The sequence below is a fragment of the Ailuropoda melanoleuca genome, chromosome X (assembly GCF_002007445.2).
Source record: "Ailuropoda melanoleuca isolate Jingjing chromosome X, ASM200744v2, whole genome shotgun sequence".
Classification (NCBI taxonomy): domain Eukaryota; kingdom Metazoa; phylum Chordata; class Mammalia; order Carnivora; family Ursidae; genus Ailuropoda; species Ailuropoda melanoleuca.
The window spans coordinates 17,811,773-17,837,478 of NC_048238.1; the positions used below are offsets into that span (position 1 = coordinate 17,811,773).

General features: G+C 32.8%; 1 protein-coding gene across 5 annotated transcripts in view; it reads left to right on the forward strand.

Moving 5' to 3' along the window:
- CNKSR2 (connector enhancer of kinase suppressor of Ras 2) overlaps window positions 1-25,706 on the forward strand; it is a 268,660-nt gene that overhangs the window by 149,097 nt on the left and 93,857 nt on the right. For 3 of the 5 annotated variants that reach the window (XM_002913934.4, XM_002913935.4, XM_019809715.2), the window contains exons 9-11: window positions 5,342-5,488; window positions 15,423-15,556; window positions 20,302-20,513. In XM_002913934.4, the coding sequence (XP_002913980.2) occupies window positions 5,342-5,488; window positions 15,423-15,556; window positions 20,302-20,513 (493 nt within the window). The remainder of the gene's footprint in view (window positions 1-5,341; window positions 5,489-15,422; window positions 15,557-20,301; window positions 20,514-25,706) is intronic. The other 2 variants (XM_019809712.2, XM_019809714.2) reach the window with 1 other exon arrangement.

Sequence of the window (25,706 nt, forward strand, 5' to 3'; positions counted from 1 at the left end):
CTTTCCTTAATCCGCAAGGATGGGTTAGATGCCCCTTTTCGGGGCTCCCACTGCACCCTCTATTCATCCTATATTGAGGTTCTTCTCTTTATCATAAATGTTTCCCGCTGCTCACTATGCTCTTTAACGAGGGTCAGGCTGATGTATGCACCATTACATGCATACTGCATGGAAGGTACATGATAAATAAACTGTAAGTTATTATAGTTAATCTTAAAAACATTAAGCACCTAAAATATTCTGGACATGGACACGAGTCCAAAAAAAAAAAAGGTTAAAACACAGCAATCTGTTTTAACAAGCTTTCTAGGTGATTCTACACATGCTAAAGTTTGAGAAGCACATTAAAGAGAGACTAGACCCCCGTGGCCATATGGACGAAGGAACTATTTGAGGAAGTGATTCTTTAGTTGGACCTTCAGAGACCTTTTCAAAGGTTTTTAGGGGAAGAACACTTTCTCACTGTAGCAGTATTTCGGAGCTACAAAAGACTAGAGGCAGAAAGACCAGTTAGGACTCTATTTTTAAAGTCTAGCAATCAGGTAAAGCAAGCCAGAACTAAGACAGTAAGAAGAGACATTAGTTGCTAGAATCTGTTCTTTAGGACAAGTGGATTAAAAAGAGGAGAAGTGGTCGTAGGTGACCCTGTGCTCCAAATTTGAGACAGTGATGTTTTTTATTGATGTTGAATGAGAGCAGGGAGATAATGAGTTTGATTTTCAAAATGTTGGATTTATTCGAATTACCAATGGGATATTTATAGAGGGTGGTGCATGCTTGCTCTGGTAATGCTTTGTGCTTTAGAATTAAACAGCTGAATATGGATTCTGGCTTTGCCACTTAGCCAAATTCGTAATACTGGCAGAGAAAACTTTGAATCTCTTTTTGCTTCAGTTTCTTCACATGTGAAATGGGTTTAATAGTTTCCCTCATACAGATGTTAAGAATGGAAATACAAAGAAAAGCAACATAATATAGTTATGAAGAATATAGCGTAGTGAATTATTCTTGCTTGATTGATGCTTGATTATTATTAGTATGGATGAACTGAACTGTTGGAAGTATGTCACTAGAGTTCTTCTAGAAAGCAAGGATGATTAGATTTGAGAGTCATATACCCAAAGTTGGTAGTGGAAGCTCTGGGAAGAGACCCTTGTAGGAAGACAGCATGCAATTTTAGAAAGGAGTCTAACAGTTAGCCTAGGGCAAACACCTGCATGTATCGGTTGTGAGGAGGAAGAAAAGATAGAGAACAAGCAATCAGAAATGTACCAGGACCTAATCTGTTGTATCATCTATTTGCATTTTCCTACCCATTCTGTGTATTACAGTTGGAATGTATCATGACATTGGAAATCTATTGTAATCATTTAGCCTCTGCAAGTATATTAAAACATCTCTTTTGGTATTGAGCTCACTATTTCATAAGCCAGCTGATTCTTTTTTGGATGTCTTTGATTATTAGAATATTTTTCTTCATATGTATCCTTAACCCATTATCTTTTGAAATTTTGTACCTTATTTAATTACTTCCCATATTAGCGGATTAACCTCTTAGGTTAGCCACCACTAGGTTCCCTTCTTCCTTCTTTCAAATCTCCCTCTATCTTCTACCACAGAAAAGCTTTTATTGCAGCCAATGTAAAGAATACTTGACAATCATTTTTTTAAAATTACTTTTATATCCTTACATGGTTTCTAATTCGGGTCTGTCACACAATATTTTAAAACTATAGGCAGAAACAAATGGGAAAATGGAAAGCTAATCCTTGGAAAATGATTATTTTGCTTATTTTCACATGAAGTTCTAATTCACGTACTTGCCTCTTTATGATACCAGTTACCCATGTTGCCCTATAATCCGTCAACCATAAGTATCTCAATAACAGTTAAAGAGAAATAAATTAATTTCAAGAATTCACTACACTTATATTATATGGCTGAAGATACATTAGGATATCACAGAACCAAAGCTAGGAATCATTTTTCCTGGAGCTTTAGTACCATGTCATATTTGCCCTTGAATAGAACATGGTACAACTCAATAAATGGATACAATTGTTAAGAATTATATACAGTAGACAAGATAGAAACTAATGAACAAATGAACCAAATTAGAGAGTTTGAGATAGGTCTAAGGGAAAGGACTATTTGAGAGACGTGATCCGGTTGCTGTTTAGGAGTGTACAAGCCCTGGATGGGACTGATACAGCTAAAACCTACCTTTGTTATTGAGAAAAATGTCACATATAGGCTGTGAATTGCTCAGCCAGCTTCATTCCCATTTAGTGATTAATATGTGAACCTGATTTAACACTTAAATATCTACTGAAATCATTCATTAAACCAAAAATCAATAGATAATACAGTTCTTGACTTATTAAGCACAGCTGAGTAGTAAATTTTTTTTGCTAATCATCTGAAAGTATAATTAACAGAGAAGATGTGATTCCTCCATCACCACCTTTTACTGTTTTAAGTAGTGTTGTCTTTCTGGTTCTAAACTTTTTGTGGAAATTGTCCCTACATAACAAACTGTCCTCATTAAGTAATTCATAAAATTCATGATTTTCTAACTGGAATATTACTATTCATGGACTAAGTCCATTTATTTAGTTGATTTTGTTGTTTATAAGAATAACGTGTTTATCACTAAAAGTTCAGGAAATAGAAATATAAAGAAGAAAATATATACTGTAGTTCTTACTCCCTTTTAGCATAACCACTGCTCATGATGTTGTATATCTCTATGTTTTATATATTTATATAAAAATTTTTTACAAACGTAGAGTTGAGTTACATTTGCTATTTTGGAACTTCCTTTTTTCCCACACAACAATTTTTATATCCCTTACTAATAATGAACAGTTACATAATGTACAGTTTTAATGTGACACACATGTTGCACATTTATCTCTACTTTTATCCAAATCATTTCCTTATGGTAGTGGAAGTAGAATTGGGGAATCAAAGGTACATACTTTATATGCGTCTTCATGGATATTTGCTTACTTTTATTTAAAATATTGCTAATGTTATGTCAGTGAGAGTGGAAAGGCTGATTGATAAATAGTAAAACTTGTGTTGCATGTAAGTGTTGAATCACTAAATTGTACACCTGAAATTAATATTACACTATATATGGTAACTAACTGGATTTAAATAAAAACTTGGAAAAAAAAAGAAAACTGGAAAAAATAGTAGAATTACATACTTTTCTGAATTAAATAACATACAGCTATAAAATTAAAATCTAACCAAATTACTACTTTCTCATCAAAAAACAATTCTTTCTCATGGAAAAACAATTCTATTTTTTGAGATTACATATTCAAAAAGAGCATAAATATGAAAGAACAGGATGAATCAGATTGCAGCGAACATTATATGGGAAAACACCATCTAGCCTTAGAAATTCCCAACTAGGCACAATGATCACATCAGAAAAAAATGGAAAGAAATTGGTGGATAGAAATATGTAATTCATTGCCGAGAATACATATGCTGAAAGAAAAAGATGGCCATCATATTGGCTGTTTTAGTGTAGTTAGTAATTATTTGAATAAATAAAATAAATGCTAAAATGTGGTTATCATTAATAAGTTGTTCATAAACTCTTCGTATAAACAGCATGTTTTCTCCTCCAAACCTTGAACTCAGAAATCTGCTCACATATTTTTTTGGCAAGCAAAATGAACACTTGGATTTGAATTCAATTCGCTTTGACTCTTGGCTTATAGAAATGGCTGCAGAAACACTGCTTTGCTATCAGAGGAATCAGACTCAATGTAATACACCTTTGGGCACATAATAATTCCCACTTACATGTAATGGGAGACATTTGAAGAGTTTCATTACTTTAGTTACCTGCATTAATGTGATTTTTTTTTAACTGAAAGCCTCTTATTCGTGTTCGGCAAGTATCAAAATGATCATTTTGATTCATATCTGGGACCCCTGAGTTTCTAAGCATTGTAGCATCTCACTTCTTTTTGTCCTGACTTTTTCTCTTCACCATCACTCCTTTCAGCTGCAGTAGAGGTTATGATTTAAATGAATGCCCACGCATTATATAAACCACCGTCTCCTATTATCCCGCAGCGGCTGCAGTCCAGAGTACCTCTTCATCATAGTCTCAGGATCTGTGATTCTTTCAGTGGAAGTGCTTATTCTTTTCAGCTTGATCATTATCTTTCAGGCAAAAACATGATGAATAACAGACAAGGGCACCCATTCCCTTGCACTTGGGTGCCTAGGAAGAAACTAGATTACTGTTCAGACCGTTTGTTAAATCCTGCTTGTAATCCAGGATAAATTTTGATACAATGTATTTATATAACATCCTGGAAAATTCTAATCCATTAGAGTTGGGAAAAAAGGTTCTTCTTGCTCTTAAGTGTGAAATGTGGTTTTTTTAAATCTTAGAATAATAGCTATTTTTAATGTGCTTTAAAGCATAGAGGATTTCAGTTACCTGATAACTGCATAACTAGTCCATCTTCAGGCAAACTAATACATTATTCTATGTTCAAAAGCTTAAAAGGATGATGAGTGAAGCAATTTAACACGGGAAACAGTTGAGCCAGGTTTCAGGACATTTATTAAGTACTTGGGTTTAATTATGCAATACGTTTTGAGGTGATACTCAAATAGAATGGCTTCATTAAATTCAGCACATTGTATTTTAAGTTTATAGGGTCGTTGGGAACACATTTCCAATAGCTGCTGCATGGGAATAGTGTTACGTTGTCATTTTTTCTTCTATCATAGCGTGGTAAAAGGTTAATTTTATTGATGCTGTCTTCTATGCATCAGAATGTTGCCTTGCTTTGTCAGTACCAGCTCTCAGTAGTATAAAGTCAATCTAATTTAGAGAGACTTGTAGCACATATCTCTAAAAGATGGTGATGAGAAAGCATGTGGTATAGCTTGCAAGCTCAGGACATTGCCAAATCCTTGTTTTCAAGCATGTGGATTTTTGAATTGTACTTGTGAACAGAGCTTGGATCTAAGCCTTGCACAGCATTAATGATGACATAATTTCTTTAAACTCTAAATTACTCCATTGGTAGGATACCGTTTTAGTCTCTGCTTTGACATGGTAAATGTCCATTATGTTATCTCATAATAATATGGACTCTAATGCAATAACATGGTTAATCAATTCAAAGATAAAATTTCTTTTTTGAGTATATATCTCCTGAAAATTGATAGGATGGTACACCAATTATGTGATTTTCTTTCTTTCTTTTTTTTTTTACTAATCTTATTAAAGGGGGAGAACATTAAATCTTTGAATACTGTACCTCAATTTTATTGTAATGATTTTGCTGGTTACCAGGTGGGGTGGCAGTTGAAAAATTTGGTGAATGCACTACGAGAGGACCCGAGTGGTGTTATCTTAACTTTGAAAAAGCGACCTCAGAGCATGCTTACCTCAGCACCAGCTTTACTGAAAAATATGAGATGGAAGCCCCTTGCTCTGCAGGTAATGAAGCTTAATCATAAGTCATACACCATCATTTTAGCCATAGATTATCTCAGTAATGCTTCTTTATTGTGCCTCATCTCAGCAGCATATGGATTAATCTTTGTATGCTTTTGAAAATTGGTTTGTGAAATTATCTCTTCACAGCTTATCCTAATAGGCTTAATTGTGATGAAATCTGTAAGTTACTATAACTAAAACCCAAATGATAAAGAACTCGGCCTTAATTTTGTAAACATTTAAAGCATAATTACAAAAAAACACAAGTTATTTCAAGCCAAAATATGGATAGAGATGAAAATGAGAGGTTTCATTTTGAGATGTAATCTTCTATTTAAAAGTTACACTCATACTTCTTGGAGAAACTGGATGATAGTTTATACAACTCTTTTAAATCAGGTCATAAGATAGTAATAGTTATTTATAAACAGTAGGTAAAGGAAGTTTTATATAGTAATTAAAATGTACCTACTACATTCCTTCTGACTGATCTTTTTTTTTCTTTTCTACCCTGTTGGCTGGCAAAATAGGGAAATTATTGCATTAGAATTTCTGCATTTTTCTTCAGCATGAAACCACTCTAAAATATTACTCTATGGATGTTGATTAATTATATTCATTAAGAAGCATAGTTATCTAGGAAGTTATAAGAATATGATTCTGATTAATGAAAAACAAGGCAGTAATACGTTTCTTTCCATTTCAGTCAGTATAATCTTTAAATGCATTGTAAAAGAAATTTTTGTCTTTCATAAAACCTGCATTTTTAAAATAGACTATTACCTTTCTTGGAAGTCTAATTTTTTAAAATCATAATTGCCCACTGAACTAGAACATTACCCATTGTTCAAATTAAAAAGAAAAGCAATATAAGTAAATTCCATTGTTATCACTGCTATATAAGTTGTTCCTAACTTCTCTATTAGTACCTTATACCATTCTTAGATGTTTTTCCCCCTAAAATCCTAAATTCTCCATTACACATGAATGGCCTTGTGGATTATAATGATTTCTCATTATTTAAAACTTTACTACTTATTGTCCTCAAAGTTGGATTATATTTAAATAACATAAAAACATTTAAAATGTTCTAACATTAAGGTCTTTAAATTTTTAATGTTAATCTTTCATTTTTCAAATGAATGTATGTAAACTGTATTAATATGTCCAAATACATTTGATTTGCAGTATATGTCTATTATCAAATATTTCTAATGTCACTAAAGTTCAGAGTTCAATGTTTTTTGACTCATTAAATCATAAATTAGCAGGTCAGACTTTCCCATCGCATCATTTTATTTTTTCGCTGTATTATAAGTTGCTTTGTTGTTCCACTCTGTAGTTTTCCTATTGACATGTCTTCCTCAAAGATCCTGAGAGGTGGGAACACCGAAGAAGAGTCCCACAATTTCAGCCATTAGGTTTTTTTCTCTATATATGTGTAGTTAAATTTAACAACTTCTCTCTAATCCCTTCTATTTCACCTTGAACACTAAAAAGACACTATTTTCTTGTTGATCCATGAACTCTGAGGGAATATCTCTAGGAAATAAACTGATAATTTGGTCCCTTTTGAGATTCTTTTCCACAAGTACAAACTGGAGAATTAAGGTAATGACACTATCCAGTTAATCACTTTTATACCAAATGCTGAAATAATCGAAAGACCAACATTTCTTTTTTGCCACACATTTGGTGTGTATATTCAAAGCTGGAGAACAAAGACTTTAATTTTTTTAAATTATTTCACATCATGTTTTAATTATAATTATAATATGTTATTAGGATACCGTTTCTAGGTCCATTGCTAACTGCCAGGAAATATGCCTCACCAGATCACTAATTATATTTATTCCTCATTGCTTGTTTAGTTACTCTGAGTATATTTATAAATTTACTTTTTCAGATTGCTGAGATCAGAAAAAAGAAAATCAGCATTTCCATAAGTGCTTATATGTATCAACATTTTTATAAATTTGTTACTTTAACTGAATTTAGTTCACTGAAATATATTGTCCAAGCTCAACTCCTTATAGGTAAACAATACTGTTGGGAGGGTGGGGAACTTACTTTCAGCTTCTTTAAAAATTGCTTCCAACCAAAAAATGGGTTGACTTTTCACAGAGCAGAAGGAAGAGTATTAGTTTTAATTAAATACTTCCTAATGGTGGTAAAGCAAGGTCTTGGTGGTAAGAGCAATGGATAAGTCCTCTAACATACTATACCACCATCACCAAATATCCCTGAAATTTTGAAGACCTGATATTGTACCATTGCAGAGTTGTTTCTTGACCTTACAGCTTTGGTCTACTCTAAAATACAGAGGCACCAAAAGCATAATGGGAACTGTGTGGTCAGAATTTTTATAGGGTGTAGATTAACCAAAGATGAACAAAACCTGACAGTACCAGAATCTGTAGATCAAAGGTAGACTGCCTCCAGAGGGGGAAAAGTCAAAGAAATAATGAGATAAGAAGGTCTTGCAGGCAGTTTTGGATTCCTCTATGACTTTGCCTGAGTCCACATATTTTTCCTAGTGTCTAAGAAAGAACCTCAGATGTGAAATATAATGCTTAATGCAGGAATAATCCTCTGTGCAGGCCCAAGTATCAGTCTTACTGTATTCTCACTTCTGGTATGTGTACAAATACGTTGGAGCTAAAATACCCGTTAACTCACTTAAATAGAAATCCTCAGTGTTCACACCTGGAGAATTGGACCTTAGGTTATTTTTTTCCACATGAACAGTCTACTAAGAATGATTTAAATAGAGGTTACAAAAAGAAATAATTTATGGCATTTATTTAATTCAATATATCTATTTCAACTTTTTCTTCTCTACCAGGCTTAATTTACCTACTGGCATTTTCAAATAAAATATGGCTGAGTTTGTGTAGTGTGGAGACAGACACTAATAACACGCATCTTAAAAAAGTAAAACTTTATTCTAACATAAGGAGTGATTGTTTTTTAAACTAACAAGGAAATAATTCATACCTACACAAATAAAATTTAACCTTGTCTACCCCAAGGTAGAAGATTATTAAAGAATACCACCTTTTCATAAAAGAAGTTTCATTTCTAAAAATATTTTGAAAAGATAGTAAGTTCTATTATTATTCAACTACAATAATGAATTTGGATTTGGATTTTCTTGTGAAAATCATTCATGAAATTATAGCCAAATAAACAAAAGCATACAATTCAACTTCATGCTCACAGAGCAATTTCATTAGTACGTTTCATGAAATTTTGCAGTTCTTTTTTTAAATTTCTGATTTCTCAAACATTCTGCAATAGAATTGAAAGACTTAAAGATACCTTAGTCAAATACTACAAGCAGATTTAATCTGGAGTTGAATTCTGTTGTCATCTGCACCCATTTACAAATAGTAGAGATCTTTTGCCTGAGGTAGAATCTTTTATTCTGTGAGAGCAAACCAGGGATTTTCTGCTTTCCAAGGACTGTTTTTAAAAAACGTGTTCTTAGTAGGACTTCTAGTCAATGTCCTGGATTTTGGTGACCTTGGTGATTGCTTATGGTCAAGTTCTTCCAATTTAATGAAAAAAAAATCCCAGGGAACTCTGAATAAACTTCAAGATATATTTTTGGTGTTTGTGGTTTTAAGTTAGTATGCGTAGGCCACAAGCATGTGTGGATGGTGTCATTTTCTTCTTACAAGAAATGCATGGGAGAGTTAGCTGGACACTAGCAAGAATGTTGATTGAAATCATCACTGGGAATCAGCAATTTTTAAAAGCATTAAAGAACCCAGCTTTTTTGGTGAGAATGCATCTCAAATGATCACTATAATCAATGTTGGAATTCAACATACTGATATAGGTTTCATTAAACACATTTTTATATGAAATAACATCAAGCTGTATCATTAGAATTATGTTCTTGAACTGCGTTCTAATCCATAAATCTCTTATATCTGTGTGAGAGTTTTGTGTGGTTTTGTGCTTTTCATTTAAAAGTTTATTGCTTATCTTGATGCCATTTTTAACAGGATATTTAACTTTGAGCATAAAAAAGAAAAGGAAAGCAGATAGTCATAACAGTCAATTTTGTCTATCAACTGGTATAACAACAGAATACTAATTGATTACGTTACATTTCAAATACATACAGATATGAATGATTAAAGTATTCTGTGAAAACCAAAGCATAAGAAATAATAAAATTTGTTTTAAAATCAAATCTATGGGTCAAGGTGACCAAAAAAACCATTACTAACAAAAGTTATGTTTCTGAGAGTTTTGTTTTAAAAGCATGTTTTGAAGAGGAAAATAACCAATATTAGGTATGACAGTAGAGAAGAAAAGAAATCTTAACTAAAAATGTAATTGTGCTGACTGAGAGGCAGAAACAATTATATGTTTTACATGCTCAAATTAGTAAATAGCTGCAAGCAATTGTCACATCAAATTTTTGTTCAGCAGTGTTTAAGCAAATTAATTAAAGTATCTAAATCACATTTGTGTTTTTCAGCCAAATGCTTTCAAATGTTTTGCTGACTACAGATAATCACCTAAAATGCAAAAACTATTTTTCAATTTCTTTATTCTTTAGTTTTTCATTCTTTAATTAATATCCTAAAAGTGATGTTTACTGTAACTTGAAAAATTTGGAAGTGCAGTTTTAATATTGCAGTATTAACTATGCCAGTAAGACTGGACAGCACAAGAATAAATACACTCGTATTAGTCTTAGTACAATGTGCAAACTTTGATGCCTCAGTATAGGCATATATATATACATAAAGCCATTTTGTAGTATGACTCTGGTCTATATTTCTTGTATACCATGTAACTACATACTTTTATGCACATATATCTGTATTTTTAAACGTATACAGATATGGTTTCCTGATCAAATTAATGGTCAGAAAAAAATGTTTCTTTTCTTGGTGGTCTGACAGGAAAGGAAAGGTTACATGCTTATAAAAGAAGACTCCAATCTTTTGTATGTATGAATTTAGATTCTAGAAAAAGCTGCGAAAAAAACAGAGTGGGAGAATTTTGAATACAAGCGGTTCTTTTGCTTAGGTTCTTTTCAGATAATTTAATACTCAAGAAAAGCTTTCCCAGGGAAAATTATGCCCAATAATTTTCCAGATTAGATCTAACATTCTTGATATGGTCAAGAAACTTACAAATTTTATACAATGCCTTGCCTCCCAAAATCCAACATACGTTTTCTCTGGAGCATTTGTTTAGATGATTAAGAACAGAGTTGCTAACATAAAACAATATTCTGGTACTTGTGTTGGGAATTATAATAAAAATGTGTTTGAACTGAATAAGGACTCCGTGTGAACGTTCTATGCTAGAATAATGGGGTATTGTGATCTACCTGAGTCTGTGCTTATTCCTAAGAGTGACTAAAATAAATGGTCAGGTTTTATATTTGATGTAATCATTCAGATTTCAGTGAGTGTTTTCCCCCTGTAAGGCAAAGCAAACTCTTTGTGATCTTTGCATTCGTGAATTTTAGGGAGAACTACATAATGTGTAACACACTGTTTTAATCTTTAATGTTGGGGCTGTCTTTATGTCACTGGTGTCATTCAAGACTTTCTATAGCTCTATGAAAGCCAGGTCACTTACCAGACAGAGGGACAATTAAATTAGGATAAGCTTGCCAAGGGTTGTTAAAATGTAAACTGCTTCAAATAAAACCTCAATGTCAAATGTAGTTTCTTAAGTATGAAAGCTCTTTTCTCAGTCTTTAAGACCATAGGGGTTTCAGAGGTATACCTTCCAGATGTGCTCAGTTACCTTAAAGACGTTAGAAGTGGGGACGTAAGGAAAAGACCTGGGCCATCAGAGGATTTAAAGTGAGATTTCAGCGATTACTTACAAAGGCCGAAAATTTTATTTTATAAAAATCACAATCTTCCAATGCTGTTTAAGGTGGATGAGTGGGATATTATTACTAAATAATCACACACGATTCAGAGGAAGATTTGTGTAGTGCCATATTGTAGGATACAGCTTGAAAGTATTTATGTAGCTCAAACTAACAATATGAAAAAAATGTATGTGTATGTTTTACCTAGTAGATTTCTAGTAGTAGTCCTGTTGACTGTAGTAAGTTATCATTAACTGACTTAAGGTTATCAATGTATATTTGAAGAGATACATATGATCATTTGATTTAGAATCTAGATATTTTCAGAGATGCATGCCAGTGCCCCAGAGAAAACTATCAGAGTTGTTTTAGCAGAGTAATGACATTTATGCAAATGCCTTTTCCCTTTTGGAGTCTCACTGAATCAGCGGAAGGAGAGCTTTATGTCAGTAGGACATTTACATATGAAAACCAAATGTTATGACAAGGTCCTTCCAGGGAATAAACCTATTTGCATAGAATCCAAAATGGATCTATATCATACTTGATTGCATACTGTAGCAGATCAAGTTATATACAGAAGCTTCATGCTTGAGTAACGAGATGCAGTCTTAAATAACCTTGTATTTAAATAATGATAATTCTTAATTCTCCTTCCATATTTTGCCAATATTAGAGAAAGTATCAAAGTGGCAAAAAGGTAAAATAAAAAAAGTATTATCCTTATTTCTACATTTTTCCTTAAATTGGAAATTCTTCATAGTACAGTAGTAACTACTTTTCTTTTACTATGTTATGAACAAATGATGAAAAGTAAATGTTGCCAAGATAGGAGAAGCTATCTTTCTGCATTATTATGCTAACATATTTGGATATTTATTCTGAAACTAAGAAATATGTCTATTAAAATGTGAATTGGATGCTGAGAGAACTCCTTTTTTTATTTGAGGGAAGCTGTATTTGTCACTTTTTTGTGTATTTTCACACACTTAAATTGTTATTGGTGGTGGTTGTAATTTTAGTGCCACTTGTTACAACTAGGAATTTCTTGCTGGTGATTTCAGCTAATAGCATCATTTATTCTGTGTTTGATTTAGTAAAATTTTACCTATCTTTCTAATGTTCTTTAACGCCTTTTTCATTCTTTTTAATTTTGTATTCTTTCAGTTCTTGTTCAAAGGTAGAAAAAAATTTTTTAATTATAATTTTAAATTATCACAAAGACTTCCTTTGGGGTTAAACAGCTATTTCCATTTTCCCATGAAGCTTCTATTTTATCATATTTTATTTTTTCATTGCTTAATGTATAATTTTTTAAATAAGATTCTCAAGAAGAATGTTTGCTTTTTAGTGTGGATTAGCTTGACAAAAGTAATACAATTAGTAGACAAAAATATACTGAATATATTTAATATTTACTGTGTGTTTTATTTGGTACAAAGCATATTGATTAGCCAGATGATATCTGCATGATAAACCAGTTGAAATGTTTTCTGTGATTTATCAGCTAATAACTAGCCAGTTGCATTAAACAATAGGATTGACTAATTTCCATTTTCTCTGAAAGAATAAGTTTTTTTCAACCACTTTAATTCATTGAACCAGCTGGCACAATCAAACCTGTTATCCGTTTAAACATATTTAAGAGTCTTTTTCTTCTACGTATTTACTAATTTAGCTCATTATGCTAACTGATGATATTAATAGCAACTCCTTCCTGAAAATAGAAACCTAGAGAAAATAGCAATTTGAAGAAAGCTGACATGTCTAACATTTAAGTTTACTGGAAGCGGAAAAGCACATGTACCCTAAGAAATCCTAGTAATAATCCAGGTAGAATTCTAGTAATAGTCCAGACAGAATAAAATATTCTGTTGGTCCTAACCTCACACTTCATGGCTATTTAAAAGATACCACTATTATTCCTGTATTTTCCTTCCATTCTTCCTTTCTTCCCCTTGGTTTGGGGAAGGCAGAGATGGGTGCTAACCAAGAAACATTATCTTTAGTTCTATAAATGGTAAAATAAAAGGAGAGAAGTATTCAGAATAGAAATAGTAACCCTGAAACAAAAGAAAGAGAATAAGAATTTGTAAGATTATTTTTTAATTGCTTATGTTTTTAGAACTTGTTCTTAAGTTCACTTGCAGTATTAGAATATTTTAAAATTAGAGATACTAGAGGATTTAAAAAGCATACTGAATATAAGTTTTTCACTCACAGTATATCTATTACAAAGTTTTGGAAAGTAATGTACTGCATAATGGATATTTTTATGTTTCTATAATGATGAAACTTATTTTTTGTGTCATCTGTATTTAATACCAAGTTGTCCTGACAAAGAGGAAAGCAGTTATAAATAGAGTCACATCACAGTGACTATATATAGTGTGTCTAAAGACTTGTTCTAAAGAACCTATCATTCAGAGGTGTGTTGTAGAAACAATACAGTTCTTCATTTCCTCAGACTTCATGGTGTTCACCCATACAGATGACTCTTGATTACCTACATAGTCTCACGATTTCCCATTGTCAAGATTTTTGTTACTAAAAGACACACATAATTTAACTGGACACTTTCAAAATCAACATAAGTCTAAATATAAGTCTACTACATACTCATAATATCTCAAAATTCCTTAACATGTAAAGTTTCTGACTTCTTTTACATCATTTGAGATAGAATATTGTAGAATCCCAAAATAAATTATCAATTCTTTTTCCCTTCTCTCTCTCTTTCTTTAATTTCTATTTCACATAGATTAAAACTTAACTGTCATTTTGGCAGGATGTGTGATTTCAACCTATTAAGGTGAGCTGTGTAATAAGGAAGGTCAAAAACTATGAACTGAGTCATAAACTATGTAGCCTACCCCAGTGGCCTACACTGTACATTGTATTTATGCTTGATTTTTTGAACATTTTGTTTATCTGTACAAAAGCATTGTCACAATATAAAATAGCTGTAATATGCCATTTTTTGTCCAGCAATACATGTTAAAGTAGTAGAACTGCGGGTCTATATAGATTTGCTAAAAGTGTTTTCATATTGGCTAAAACGGCAACATCTTATCATGTGAAGATACAGTTCATTTTGTGATCATTACCTTTGTGTTTGCGATTGCACTAAAATTCTTATTTTTAATATGTTATTGTATACATAGCTAATCAGTAAGATCTGTAAGATAAGTACGAACATTTGTGAATTTTAGTCTCACTTTAGGATAATTTTTCAAACCAAAAGGTCATCTCCAAATGCTTTGAAGCTTAGAATTGGGAGTGCTCTTAAGTTCATGCATCCGGGTGTATCGCTTTATTCAGTATATATGCTACCTTAATTTTTAAAAAAGTATTTAGTACTTAAACAGGCATGAAAATGTGATCTATAGATGTGTATCTAAACATTATTTTAAACAATGATAAATGTGTGTGCCTATGAAAGGTGAAATGATTGTGTTACATTAATCACCATACTTTTGAAGATGTACCATAAAATGACCTTGAGAAGACAGTTAGTTGTGTTTATCTTTATGAAAAAAGAAAGTATTCTCTTATATTGGCCTCTCATCCTCCATTTTTGTAACCTTTTCTGAGAATCTGTGACATTCTGCTAACTTAAGAGTGTGGTATATCTTTTTGGGGAAAAGATATGAAATACCTTTCTGGTGTATCAGTCAGGATGTGAGTGAGCTAATTCTTTTGAAAGTTACAAAATTCCCTTCAGAGGTGGGATTCCAACAAAATTAATTTAATTTAAATAAGTTTCAGACTGTGAAATAAATCTTACCATTATGAAACACTGCATGGTGCTTTTACCTTATTAATAGCTTTTACGTGGTTATACCATAGAATAAGGTGAGTTGAGAACTAAGTGGGAACCTCTAAAGTAATAAATTATTTGTTTTTGGAGATTCAAAGGAATATCTGTGTGCTAAATAACATGCTTCTTGATTTCAGCCGAGTTCAAAAACTTTGCAGAAATAGATAATTTTAAAATGATAACTATGTGTCGTTGTCGTTGTTGTTGTTCTTTGTGTTGTTTGTGTGCGTATGTATTTTCTTTTTCATTTTAACCAGCCTCTTATACCTAGAAGTCCCACAAGCAGCGTTGCTACGCCTTCCAGCACCATCAGTACACCAACCAAAAGAGACAGTTCTGCTCTCCAGGATCTCTACATCCCCCCTCCTCCTGCAGAACCATATATTCCCAGGTATAAAACCAACCGTCCTGTTGTTCTGGGCAGCTTCTATCCAAAGACTAGTCTAACCGTATGTAAACTGTGAAGCAAATTCTCGAGGAGCACCTTGAATATTTTCTTAGATAGGAATTCTGAACATATTCTGGAAAACTATTGCATTGTAGAGAATGCACTTTGGTTAATAATAGTAGTAACAATAATTTGTATTACACACTATGCATTAAATATCTTGTAAACATTCTCTCATATAATAGTAGGAAAGTAATAATAAATAATAATTGGGATTCTTTTATTAAGTAAGGAATAAGTGAGGGTTTTTGTCTAAGAAGCCCCAGAAAATCTCGTTACTTTGAAGCATTCCATATGTTTTTTTCTAAAAGAGAAAGTTATAGATGACTTTTATGCCTTCTTAAATGTGTGCAAAGAGGGAGCTTTTTGGGGAGGGGGTAGATGATGAAAAGGGAGAGTGTTGTTTTCCCCCTAATACTTCTGTATCTACAATTTCTCCTTGATTAGTTCATTAATGTTTCTGTCAGAAAGGAAAAAGAATTTGCAAGAGAATGAGTTGCCTTTAGAGTCTGTTTTGTAGATTTCTTGAGGCTGTGTCTCCATTTCATGTCCAGATTTCTATTTGAAATTCCTGGCAGGTGTGGAAGATTATAACTTTGTGCCATAATGCATTCTGTCCAAAAGTATTCTGATATCCAACCTTGTGGAATATAAAAATTATGGAAAGGGGCCAGCACTAAATGGGAGTAATTAATACCAATCACAAAGAATTTGGTTCCATTTTTTAATTAGTTGTGCAGTCATTCAAAAACAGTAGTTTAAGGTCTCTTATTTTCAAGCCATGCTTCATATTAAATTTCTTCAGTATATAAAAGAACTGAAATTCCTTGTTTTAATTAATTTTTATTATTCTTTGGTGCACCTAATGTTTCATTCTCTCAGATATGATGGTTCTGATACTTTACGATCTAAATGCTACAAGACAGCGCGGTGTGTCCACAAATACTGTATTGTTATCTAGTAATAAAACTGTAGTCCATTTTATAAACATTTTAGTTCTTAATTTTGAGAATTAAATTTAGTTGTGGGAACATTGTTTATGAGAAGATACAATTTACTAAGCTGGCATTTCACAAATTTTTTTAGTATATAATTTACAGTCTAACAAATTTACAATCAGATGTACAGATCCATCTGATATCCTAGCTAAACACAAGTTGCATTTTAATTCTATTAAAATGGTGTCAGACTTTCTGAATACTCTTGCATGAGGAGCACATTTTTAGTGTGTTTTGAATAGTGATTCTTTTGGTTTGTTTTCACTTTAATTGGAAAGATTTTTATTTCAATGCAAATGATTATTTAAGAGTCCTTATTCCAAGGGCTACATGTACAGATAAACATCAGAAGATTATTTTTATCAAATCTCTGCGGTTTTTAGATCTTCTTTCCTTTTCTCTTGTAAGTAGGAACTTATTATAAAGAAAGTATTTCCTAGACAGAAAGTGTATAAATACACTTCAGAAGACAAAAGAATAAAATGATTGAGTTCTGTCCTCTGAGTGTGATGGAGATAGGATTACGGCAATGTATTGAAGCCAATAAAAAGCTGAAACATGCTATTTAAAAATACTAAAGAAATTAGAAGTTGAAGTATCAACATGATGGTACTTTTTTTGTCAGTATTGCTTGAAAGCTTCATACTTTTCAGTAAACTTCATAATCACTGTAATTATTCTAGATATTTTTATTTAATTTAATATTTTGGAATATTAAAATATTCTAGATACATTTTGAGTCAAATTATTAGTTATCCAAGTCACACAGCCATTTGATATAGCACAATCAGAACAATCCATGCATCAGAGTTCCTTTTTACTGCAGGCTTATATATATAAATTATCTGCATTTTCTGGTTTGACTTGAAGTTATGGCATAGATACAGCCTTGGCACTTTTTTCCTACTTTCTCATTTTGATGTTAAATGTGGTTCACCTAATTTAACTCATCTGAACATTTCTTTTTTCCTATATTAAAAAATTTTGTTTATGTAAGAGAAGCATGTTAGTGGTCATTTGAATTATAAATATAAAAACTTTCTCGTCTTAAAACCAAAAAAAAAAAAAACCAAACAAACAAACAAACAAAACCCACCTTAAAAATGGTAGGACTAATTGTCAGGTGGAAATTTTTTCATGGGCTTACAATTCTTTGAACACGTTTATTCCAGAAGAAAATGTGGTTGAAAAAAGCACCTTTTTCTCTAAAAGAGAAGACACTCGTGTATGTGAAGTGAGTAAAATTTGGTCAGTTTTTTATTATATGTCTTATGACTATATGTAACTTCGTTATCATAGTATATAGTGCATTTACATACTTAACCAAATTTCTTTTTCCATGACAAAAATCAAGAATTTGTAGGTCTTTGCACAACTCTGAAGTTCAACCACTAATTTCTCTCATTAATTTTACTCTGAACCATTAAATATAAAGAAAATCCTCTAAAGTAGTGTTCTAACTTTTCATCTGTTTCCTTAAATCCTTTTCAGAGTGAAAGTGTAGATTTATTACACACATAACATTAAGAAAAGGTTTTTTTAATCTGTACAGTAGGACAAATTAATATGTTGGGTTATTCAGGGACTCGTGATGTGAGTACATACACACAGCACACGTAGAGTTACACACACAACTGTGCACACACTTATACACACGACACATGTCTCTGTTCATTCTACTGCAAAGATTGTTTTTGGTTTGTACATTTCTTAATTCAACTTTATTTGTGTGCACTTCACATAAACATGTTTAATAAATCTTCCTTATTGGTGTGAGGTGAGGCCTCCTTTCATATCATTACAGAGTAAGTAATACCAGCCCTTGCAATTTTCTGCCATGGAGATGTCCATATAAAATAGAGCATGGTGAATTACCTAGGGCTGAGTCACCCTGTGATCCCAGCTGCATTAACATTCATGTCACAGGCCTAATAGAAGTGTCTGCCCATTTAAAGATAGGCAAAACCTTACTCCAGTGCCGCGAGTTTGTTAGGGCTGTTTTCAAGCTAATTGCAGTGTCAATTTCTTTTTGATAGAGAACTAACAGTAATAAAAGACACCACGCAATTTGTTCAGGAAAAGTTTTTAGCTTGCTGAAACTGAAATTCTGCTTGGATTTTATATTTGTTTTCTTCATGTTGCCTAAGAACTAGCCATCCAGTTGCAATTTAGCAATAAGCAATACTTTTAATTTAAAAAATAAAAGAGTGAATAGCGATGTAAATGGCAGTCTCAACTTGTGATGAGCTAAATACATGAGACAGCTTGCTGATTCAATCAGTCTTGAGAATATTATTTACTACTTTCAATATATTTCAAATACCAGCAATGTAACTCTCTTCGTTTGGACAGACCTAATTTAGACATTTGCATATACCTAAAAAAGTGTGGTATACCCTAGTATAGAAGTATGGAAGTATAATATTCTTGCTGAACTGTAACTCATATTTTGGAATTGACATTATACTTATATGTTCATCACCATTTTGTAAGACATAATGTCAATTAAAATTGTGTTCTTTTTATCTGTCTTCTTATAATTTAGTTAATTCTGTTGATTTAAGATTTCAGTCTTAGCACTTAACATAAAATTAAATTTTTATCTGGTTTGATAGCATTCATGGCACTGTTGAGGGTAGAACTGAAGCAATTAAGAACTAGGAGTAAATAAAATTAATGATCTGCAAGGGAAGTAACATTGCATTTACATTCATCGTTGTGTTCTAGAAGACAGGCTTTTCCAACAAAGACTTCATAGCCGGTCATAGTGAAACATATCATAAAATAAACAAGGTTCAATTTAACCCATCCTAAATGGAGTATTTCTACCAAAATACCACTCATTAGGGGCCCAATTGCCTGTGTATATAAATTAATACTATATGTGAGTAACAGTTTTAGGGATTCCATAAATGATTAGATTTTTCTATTTTAGAATCCTATAGAAAAACTAAATTTGCCATCATCTTAAATTCCATATTTTGTCAGGTTTCTCTTCCCACTCTCCACAAGAAATGTTGCTGATGTATAATGAAATTTTGATCTATCCGTTAGAATTAGTTCTATGAATGTATATTTTAATATTAAATGAAATACATAGATTTTAAATACTGAAAGTAATTCTATTCAATAAGGTTTATTTTAAATTAATAACAAGCTTTTTGAAATTCTTGTAATACCAGTTTATAGGATGCTAATTTGGTTCTTAAGGCTGCAAATATCCTTACAAAGGTGGTAGTTCTTAAACACATCTTTGTTTTTAAGCAGTGCAAATACTACAGTGCATCAGTTAAACTGGCATAAGAAAGCTGTGTTGTTAGCATTGTTAAACTTATACCTACTGTCTTGAGCAGTAAAATAATTTATGTGCTGACATGATTTCCTTTGTATGACATAGCACAGTGAAAACAGACTAGAGCAAGAGTTAGAAGATCCAGGGTCCACGTCCAGCATTGTCATTTATTAGCTGTATGACCTTTAGGCAAGTCATTTAACTTCTCTGATCCTCAGCATTTTTTTTCCTGCAATATAGGAATAGTTAAAAATTGCCCTTTAAACCTCAAAGAAAGTTTGAAAAGATCAGAAGATATATTGTATGAGAAGGATATTGTGGACTGTTTTAGCCCCTCTCTGCTATTTTACCACCCTAACTTTCCTACATCCTTCTCCTTTACTTTTCCCTTTCTTTAGAGATGAAAAAGGAAACCTTCCTTGTGAGGACCTCAGAGGACATATGGTTGGCAAGCCAGTGCATAAGGGATCTGAATCACCAAATTCATTTCTGGATCAGGAATATCGAAAGAGGTTTAATATTGTGGAGGAAGATACTGTCTTGTATTGCTATGAATATGAAAAAGGAAGATCAAGTAGTCAAGGAAGACGAGAAAGCACCCCGACTTATGGTAAGAGTTCTTTTCTTATGTTGACAGGAGAATATATGTCTTGCATGAGAACCTATATTTCTTTTCCTAGGCTTTTGGGTTTTAAAAATTACTTGATTTACTTGATAGCTTTTTTGAATCTTTATAATTGATCTATGTCTGTCATGTGCTTCTAAGTGGAATCTCAACAATACAAAGCATGACGCTAAAAATTATTCTAAGTTTTCCGAAGATAGGTAAGAAGAGTAGGTAGCATTTTAGCTCATTAATGACTTAAGGAAACCTTTTTGAATCACATGTAATTTTTGTAATGTCAGATATTGCCAAATTGGAATAATTCAATTTTCCTTTTTAAAAAAAGATGAATGCTTCCTATTAACTTGACTTATATAAAATTAACTCCTTATTCTTCAGGGATTAAAAAATCTTTAGATAAACTTTCTGGGGAAAATGTCACCTCAATTTTTGTGTTTTTTAAGAAGTTGGAAAATTTGAGTGGAAGTGGATTCTGAATAGAAAACACACACTGTATTTAAATCAGAGATGGCCTTAGAGTAACCATGTCCTTAGGATTTTTCATCTTTGACTTCTGTTTTTCCGTGCATGACCAAGAGAGTAACCCAGTCACATATACTTTAAATTGATACATTGTATGTGAAAGATTTGCAGATGAAGTTGCCTAAAGTTAAAGTAGTAAAGCTATGATCCCATTTCAAGAATGAATGGATTTAATTGGAACTCTATGCTCCTCCTTTTCCAGTTTTCAAACTAATCATTTTTAGTGAGGAATGTACGGAAGGGGAAAGACAGGATCCTTGCTGATTAGTACAGATGATCAGTGGGAGCTGAGCAGAAGAATAGTTGTTTTTAGTTTACTTGTCCACTATGGCCGTATGTCTCCCTGTGGTCCCAAATGATTGGTCGTCATGTACCTTACTACACGTGCCTGATTTCCTTACAGCTCTGTGGTAATAATTATGTATGAGAAGTTCTGCCCAAAATGGTCCTAAAGAATAGGAACCATACTTACCTTGTGTTATTCTCTGTACATGTGCTTTTTTAAAAATCATAATAAGTAATGATTTTTTTTAAGCATAGTTCCTCAATTATACCGTTCTGTGGGCACTTTTTTTTAAACTGTCATAATCTGAAGGTATTTGCACCTTTGCTTTTCTCCCCTATTATATTGTAAACCTCTGCATTACCGAACAGTATAGAGGCCTGACATCTTTGTTATCACTACCCCTGCTTTATCACATAAGATCTTTATTTTTATTCATTCGTTCCACAAGTACTTATTAACTACCTATTATTGGATAAGCAGTAATGTATACCAAGTCTTTTTTTATCTCTTAGAATTTTTTGGCTGTTTTCTACTTATTTTGAAGTAGATAAGAATGTTTAAGGGGAAATTACAGTCATTAGATGAAGTTGATTACTGATAGCTTTATAAAAAACAGTTACTTGGTTCTTACTTGAGCAGCTTTGAATTGTTAGTCTCTTCAGACTATACAGTTTTAAACCACCTAGTGTCATCATGTTCCACAAATCCTCTCTCCCAATAAAATAGAATACTGTTTAAATTTTAGAAAATTAAGATACCTATGGATACGATATATTTCTTAAAGATTTATGTATTTTAGAGAGAGAGAGAGCACAGAGGGGAGGGGCAGAGGGAGAGGGAGAAGGAGTCCCAAGCAGACTCTGAGCTGAGCGGGGAGCCTGACGCAGGGCGGGCCAGCCTCAGTCTCATGACCCTGAGATCAGGACCTGCGCTGAAACCAAGAGGTGGTTGCTTAATTGACTGCGCCACCCAGATTCCCGATATGATAGATTTTTATAAACAACTTAGGAGAAAAGAAATATATATATGCTTAAAAAGAGGATAGGAAGCTTAAAAAAAAGTTATTTTACTTTGATCCTGGAAGGTCTTTTTTTTAACTTTTGAACATGAAATATAATCTGAACCTTCAGTGGAAATACTTAAAAATGCTTCAGTGAAGATTTTCTAGCACAACCTGTAGGTTGTGCAAGGTAACTTGCAGTTTAATGTATTAAAACCTTTTTAAAATCAGATTATAAGTAATAATTCTGCCTGTAACACACATGAATTTGTGTCCTTAATTTTCCCAAAAATTAATTCATTTCTTAATTCATTCAGTAAATATTTGTTGTGTACATAAAGTCATCCAGTCACTGGGGATTAAAACATAAATTTTCCCTGCAAGGCAGTCATAATCTAGAGGGAAGAAACAAATAAAGAGATGCATTGTAATAACTATAGGTAAGTAGGAATATGTGAACAAAGTAGTACAATAGCCTAGGAGCCAAAGCCCCAGAGTCTTCCCAGGAGGCCACATAACTAAAAGTGACATTTGTGCTGAGTTTTAAATGATGAGTAGTCATCCTCTAAGGTTTCTAAATGTTAGTTGTCACCACCAAATACCTGATATCTTCTCAAACCTAGGTCTGAGATTTGAGGGTTCATATAAATCTCTCAGCCCAGACCCTAAAGGTCCTAATACAAATTATTCCAAAACTTGATAAGCGATTATCAATGACTTCTTTATTTAGTCCACAAAGCCATCCCATTATACATAGACTCCCAAGTGTAGCAGTATTTCCTTAGATTTAAAAAGTAATGATAATAGGGGTGCCTGGGTGGCTCAGTTAGTTAAGTGTCTGACTCTTGGTTTTGGCTCAGGTCATGATTTCATGGTCGTGGGATTGAGCCCCACATCAGGCTCCCTGCTCAGCGGGGTGTCTGCTTCTCCCTTTTCCTTTGTCCCTCCCCCAGCTCTTGCTCGCTCATTCTCTCTCTCTCTCAAATTAATAAATAAATCTTTAAATAAATAATGACAAAAATGCATGATTCTGTTGAAGTATATTACAAAAAAACCTAAAGTACAAAAATGTTCATGTTTCATATTTTCTAGAAATGACAGTAACTTAACGTGTTAGCACTTGTGTGATGCCTTAAAATGTAATGAGTAAGTCCTTTAGGCTTACAGTGCTCAACTTACTTTTTAGTCCCACTTATCTTGTATATGAGCTTAGCCACCATTCTCTCCTATTAACTCCCCAGATTACCCATTTATTCCAAGAGGTTTAGATGTAAGATTGTTAAGAGTATAGACAGAATTTTGAGAAGCAAAGGAGAAATATGATTCAATTCTTATTATGTGCTTTTGGTTAAATATATACATATTTATCTTCATACATTCATATTTTAAAGTTAGATATATAAGACAAAAATATTTAGGGAAGCTCTGTTATTGGACACAGTGACAAAGAAATGCACATGTAAAGAAAAATACCTGAAAATATCCTAACTGTGGACTTTAAAATACATTTTTTAGCCAAGGTTCTCATTTTATATCATAGACTCACTAGTTGTTCCTAAGGGTAAGTTAAAAGAAGAACAATTATTTTCCCTAAACTATCAGACAAGTATAATATGGATAGACAGCAGATGGCCCTTCTAGAAATAAGTCAATAATACTTGTAAGCTTATATATATGCCAGGCACTGTGCTAAGCATTTCAAAGGCATTGACCCATTTAATCCTCACAACAACCCAGTGAAGTAGGTGCTAATAGAATCCTTATTTTACTGATGGGTTAAATAACTTACCCAACTAATAAGTGGTAGACCTGAGATTAAGTACCCATGGGTATGTGTGGGACTCTACTAGTGGTACTATCTACCTAATGTGATGAAAGTAATTTGTTAATTGTAGAGAAATAATTTCCAGAAATTGTATTACTCCTTCCAAATTCAAGTTTGATTTCAAGCAAGCAGAATTAGGTCTGATTTTGTATGTTCTTGTTTATGTTGTTTTGCATTTATTGGCATTAGAGTGAACATGTTTTTATCTGTAGACATGGCCCTGAAAGACCTTAGGGAAAGGTAGCTAAATTGAGGGGTAAAATTAGTAACAGTGTGTTATGTTCTTTTTAAATCTGAGAACATAAAATAGGATTCACTTTCCTAAAAAGATAGATGAGACTAATTTTTGGAAACATGGAGTGGGGGAAGCAGCCTAGGTCAGTGGTTACTAGCACTGGCGGTGGGTGGCATCAGCCCTACTTGGTGATCCTGTCTTTTATCTAATTACTCTAGTGTGAGCTTGGGGCTGTTAGTGTCAATTTTCTCCTCTGTTAAATGAAAATTATAAGACCTGTCTCATAGACTTTCTGTGAGAATTTCATGACAACACATTGTAAGTTGCCTGGAGAGTGCCCAGTACATGCTAGGTATTTATTTTCTTTGTTGTCACTGTTGCACAGAAACTTCAGTGTTGCTAAGAGAATACATATTAAGTATTTTCACCTCACAGAAAAAAAGGTAACTCTGTGAGGTGATAGATATGTTAAAATACCTTGATTGTGGTCATCATTTCATAATTCTCTGTATATCAAATCATCACGTTGTACACCTTGAGTATATACAATTTTTATTTACACCTCAATACAGCTGGGAGAAAAAAACAAAAGAACTTAAAGATCTCAACACATAAAGAATATAATATCAGCCATTTTAAATTCTTTGAAGAATTAGAAGGGATGAATAAACTGTTCAATTTTTTAAAAAGTAACTTTAATATGAAAATTAGAAGAGGGGAAAAGAGGACACCATTAAATCACTTTAACTATTTGGTCTCATCTGCTCATGCTTCAAAGGTAAAGGTTCGAATTTGATGAGATCAGTTGCTTGGCAACTTTTCAGAATGGTAGTACTCCCCATCAGCTTTCCCTTTCGCTGTTCACAGATTCTTTGCTCTTGCTATTCCATCATACCACATTTCTATGCATAGAAACCTGCTAGAAGGTAGACACAGTTGGCTGAGTCCCTTTGTGGCTGTTGAGTGGTCATATTTTATAAGAATAGAAAGAACACATTTTTTTTACAATAATATCACATAATAGTATTGGTTTGAAGGAATCCAGACTTTTCTGATTTATTGAGAATCTTGGATCTCACAGAAAACACATGAATGAGTGCAAAGCTGTTATTTTAGAAATGTTCCTCATCAATGTTATTTGTATACATTGTGCATTGAGGAAAATCAATTTCTATAACATTATACCTGAATATTTTCCACTCGAGTAGTTGGGACAAGAGAAAACTACCATGTCCCACTTATCCACATGAATAGTAAATGGCTTGAAATGACTTAAAACAGCATCGTGAAGAACCTGTGGGCAGTGACAC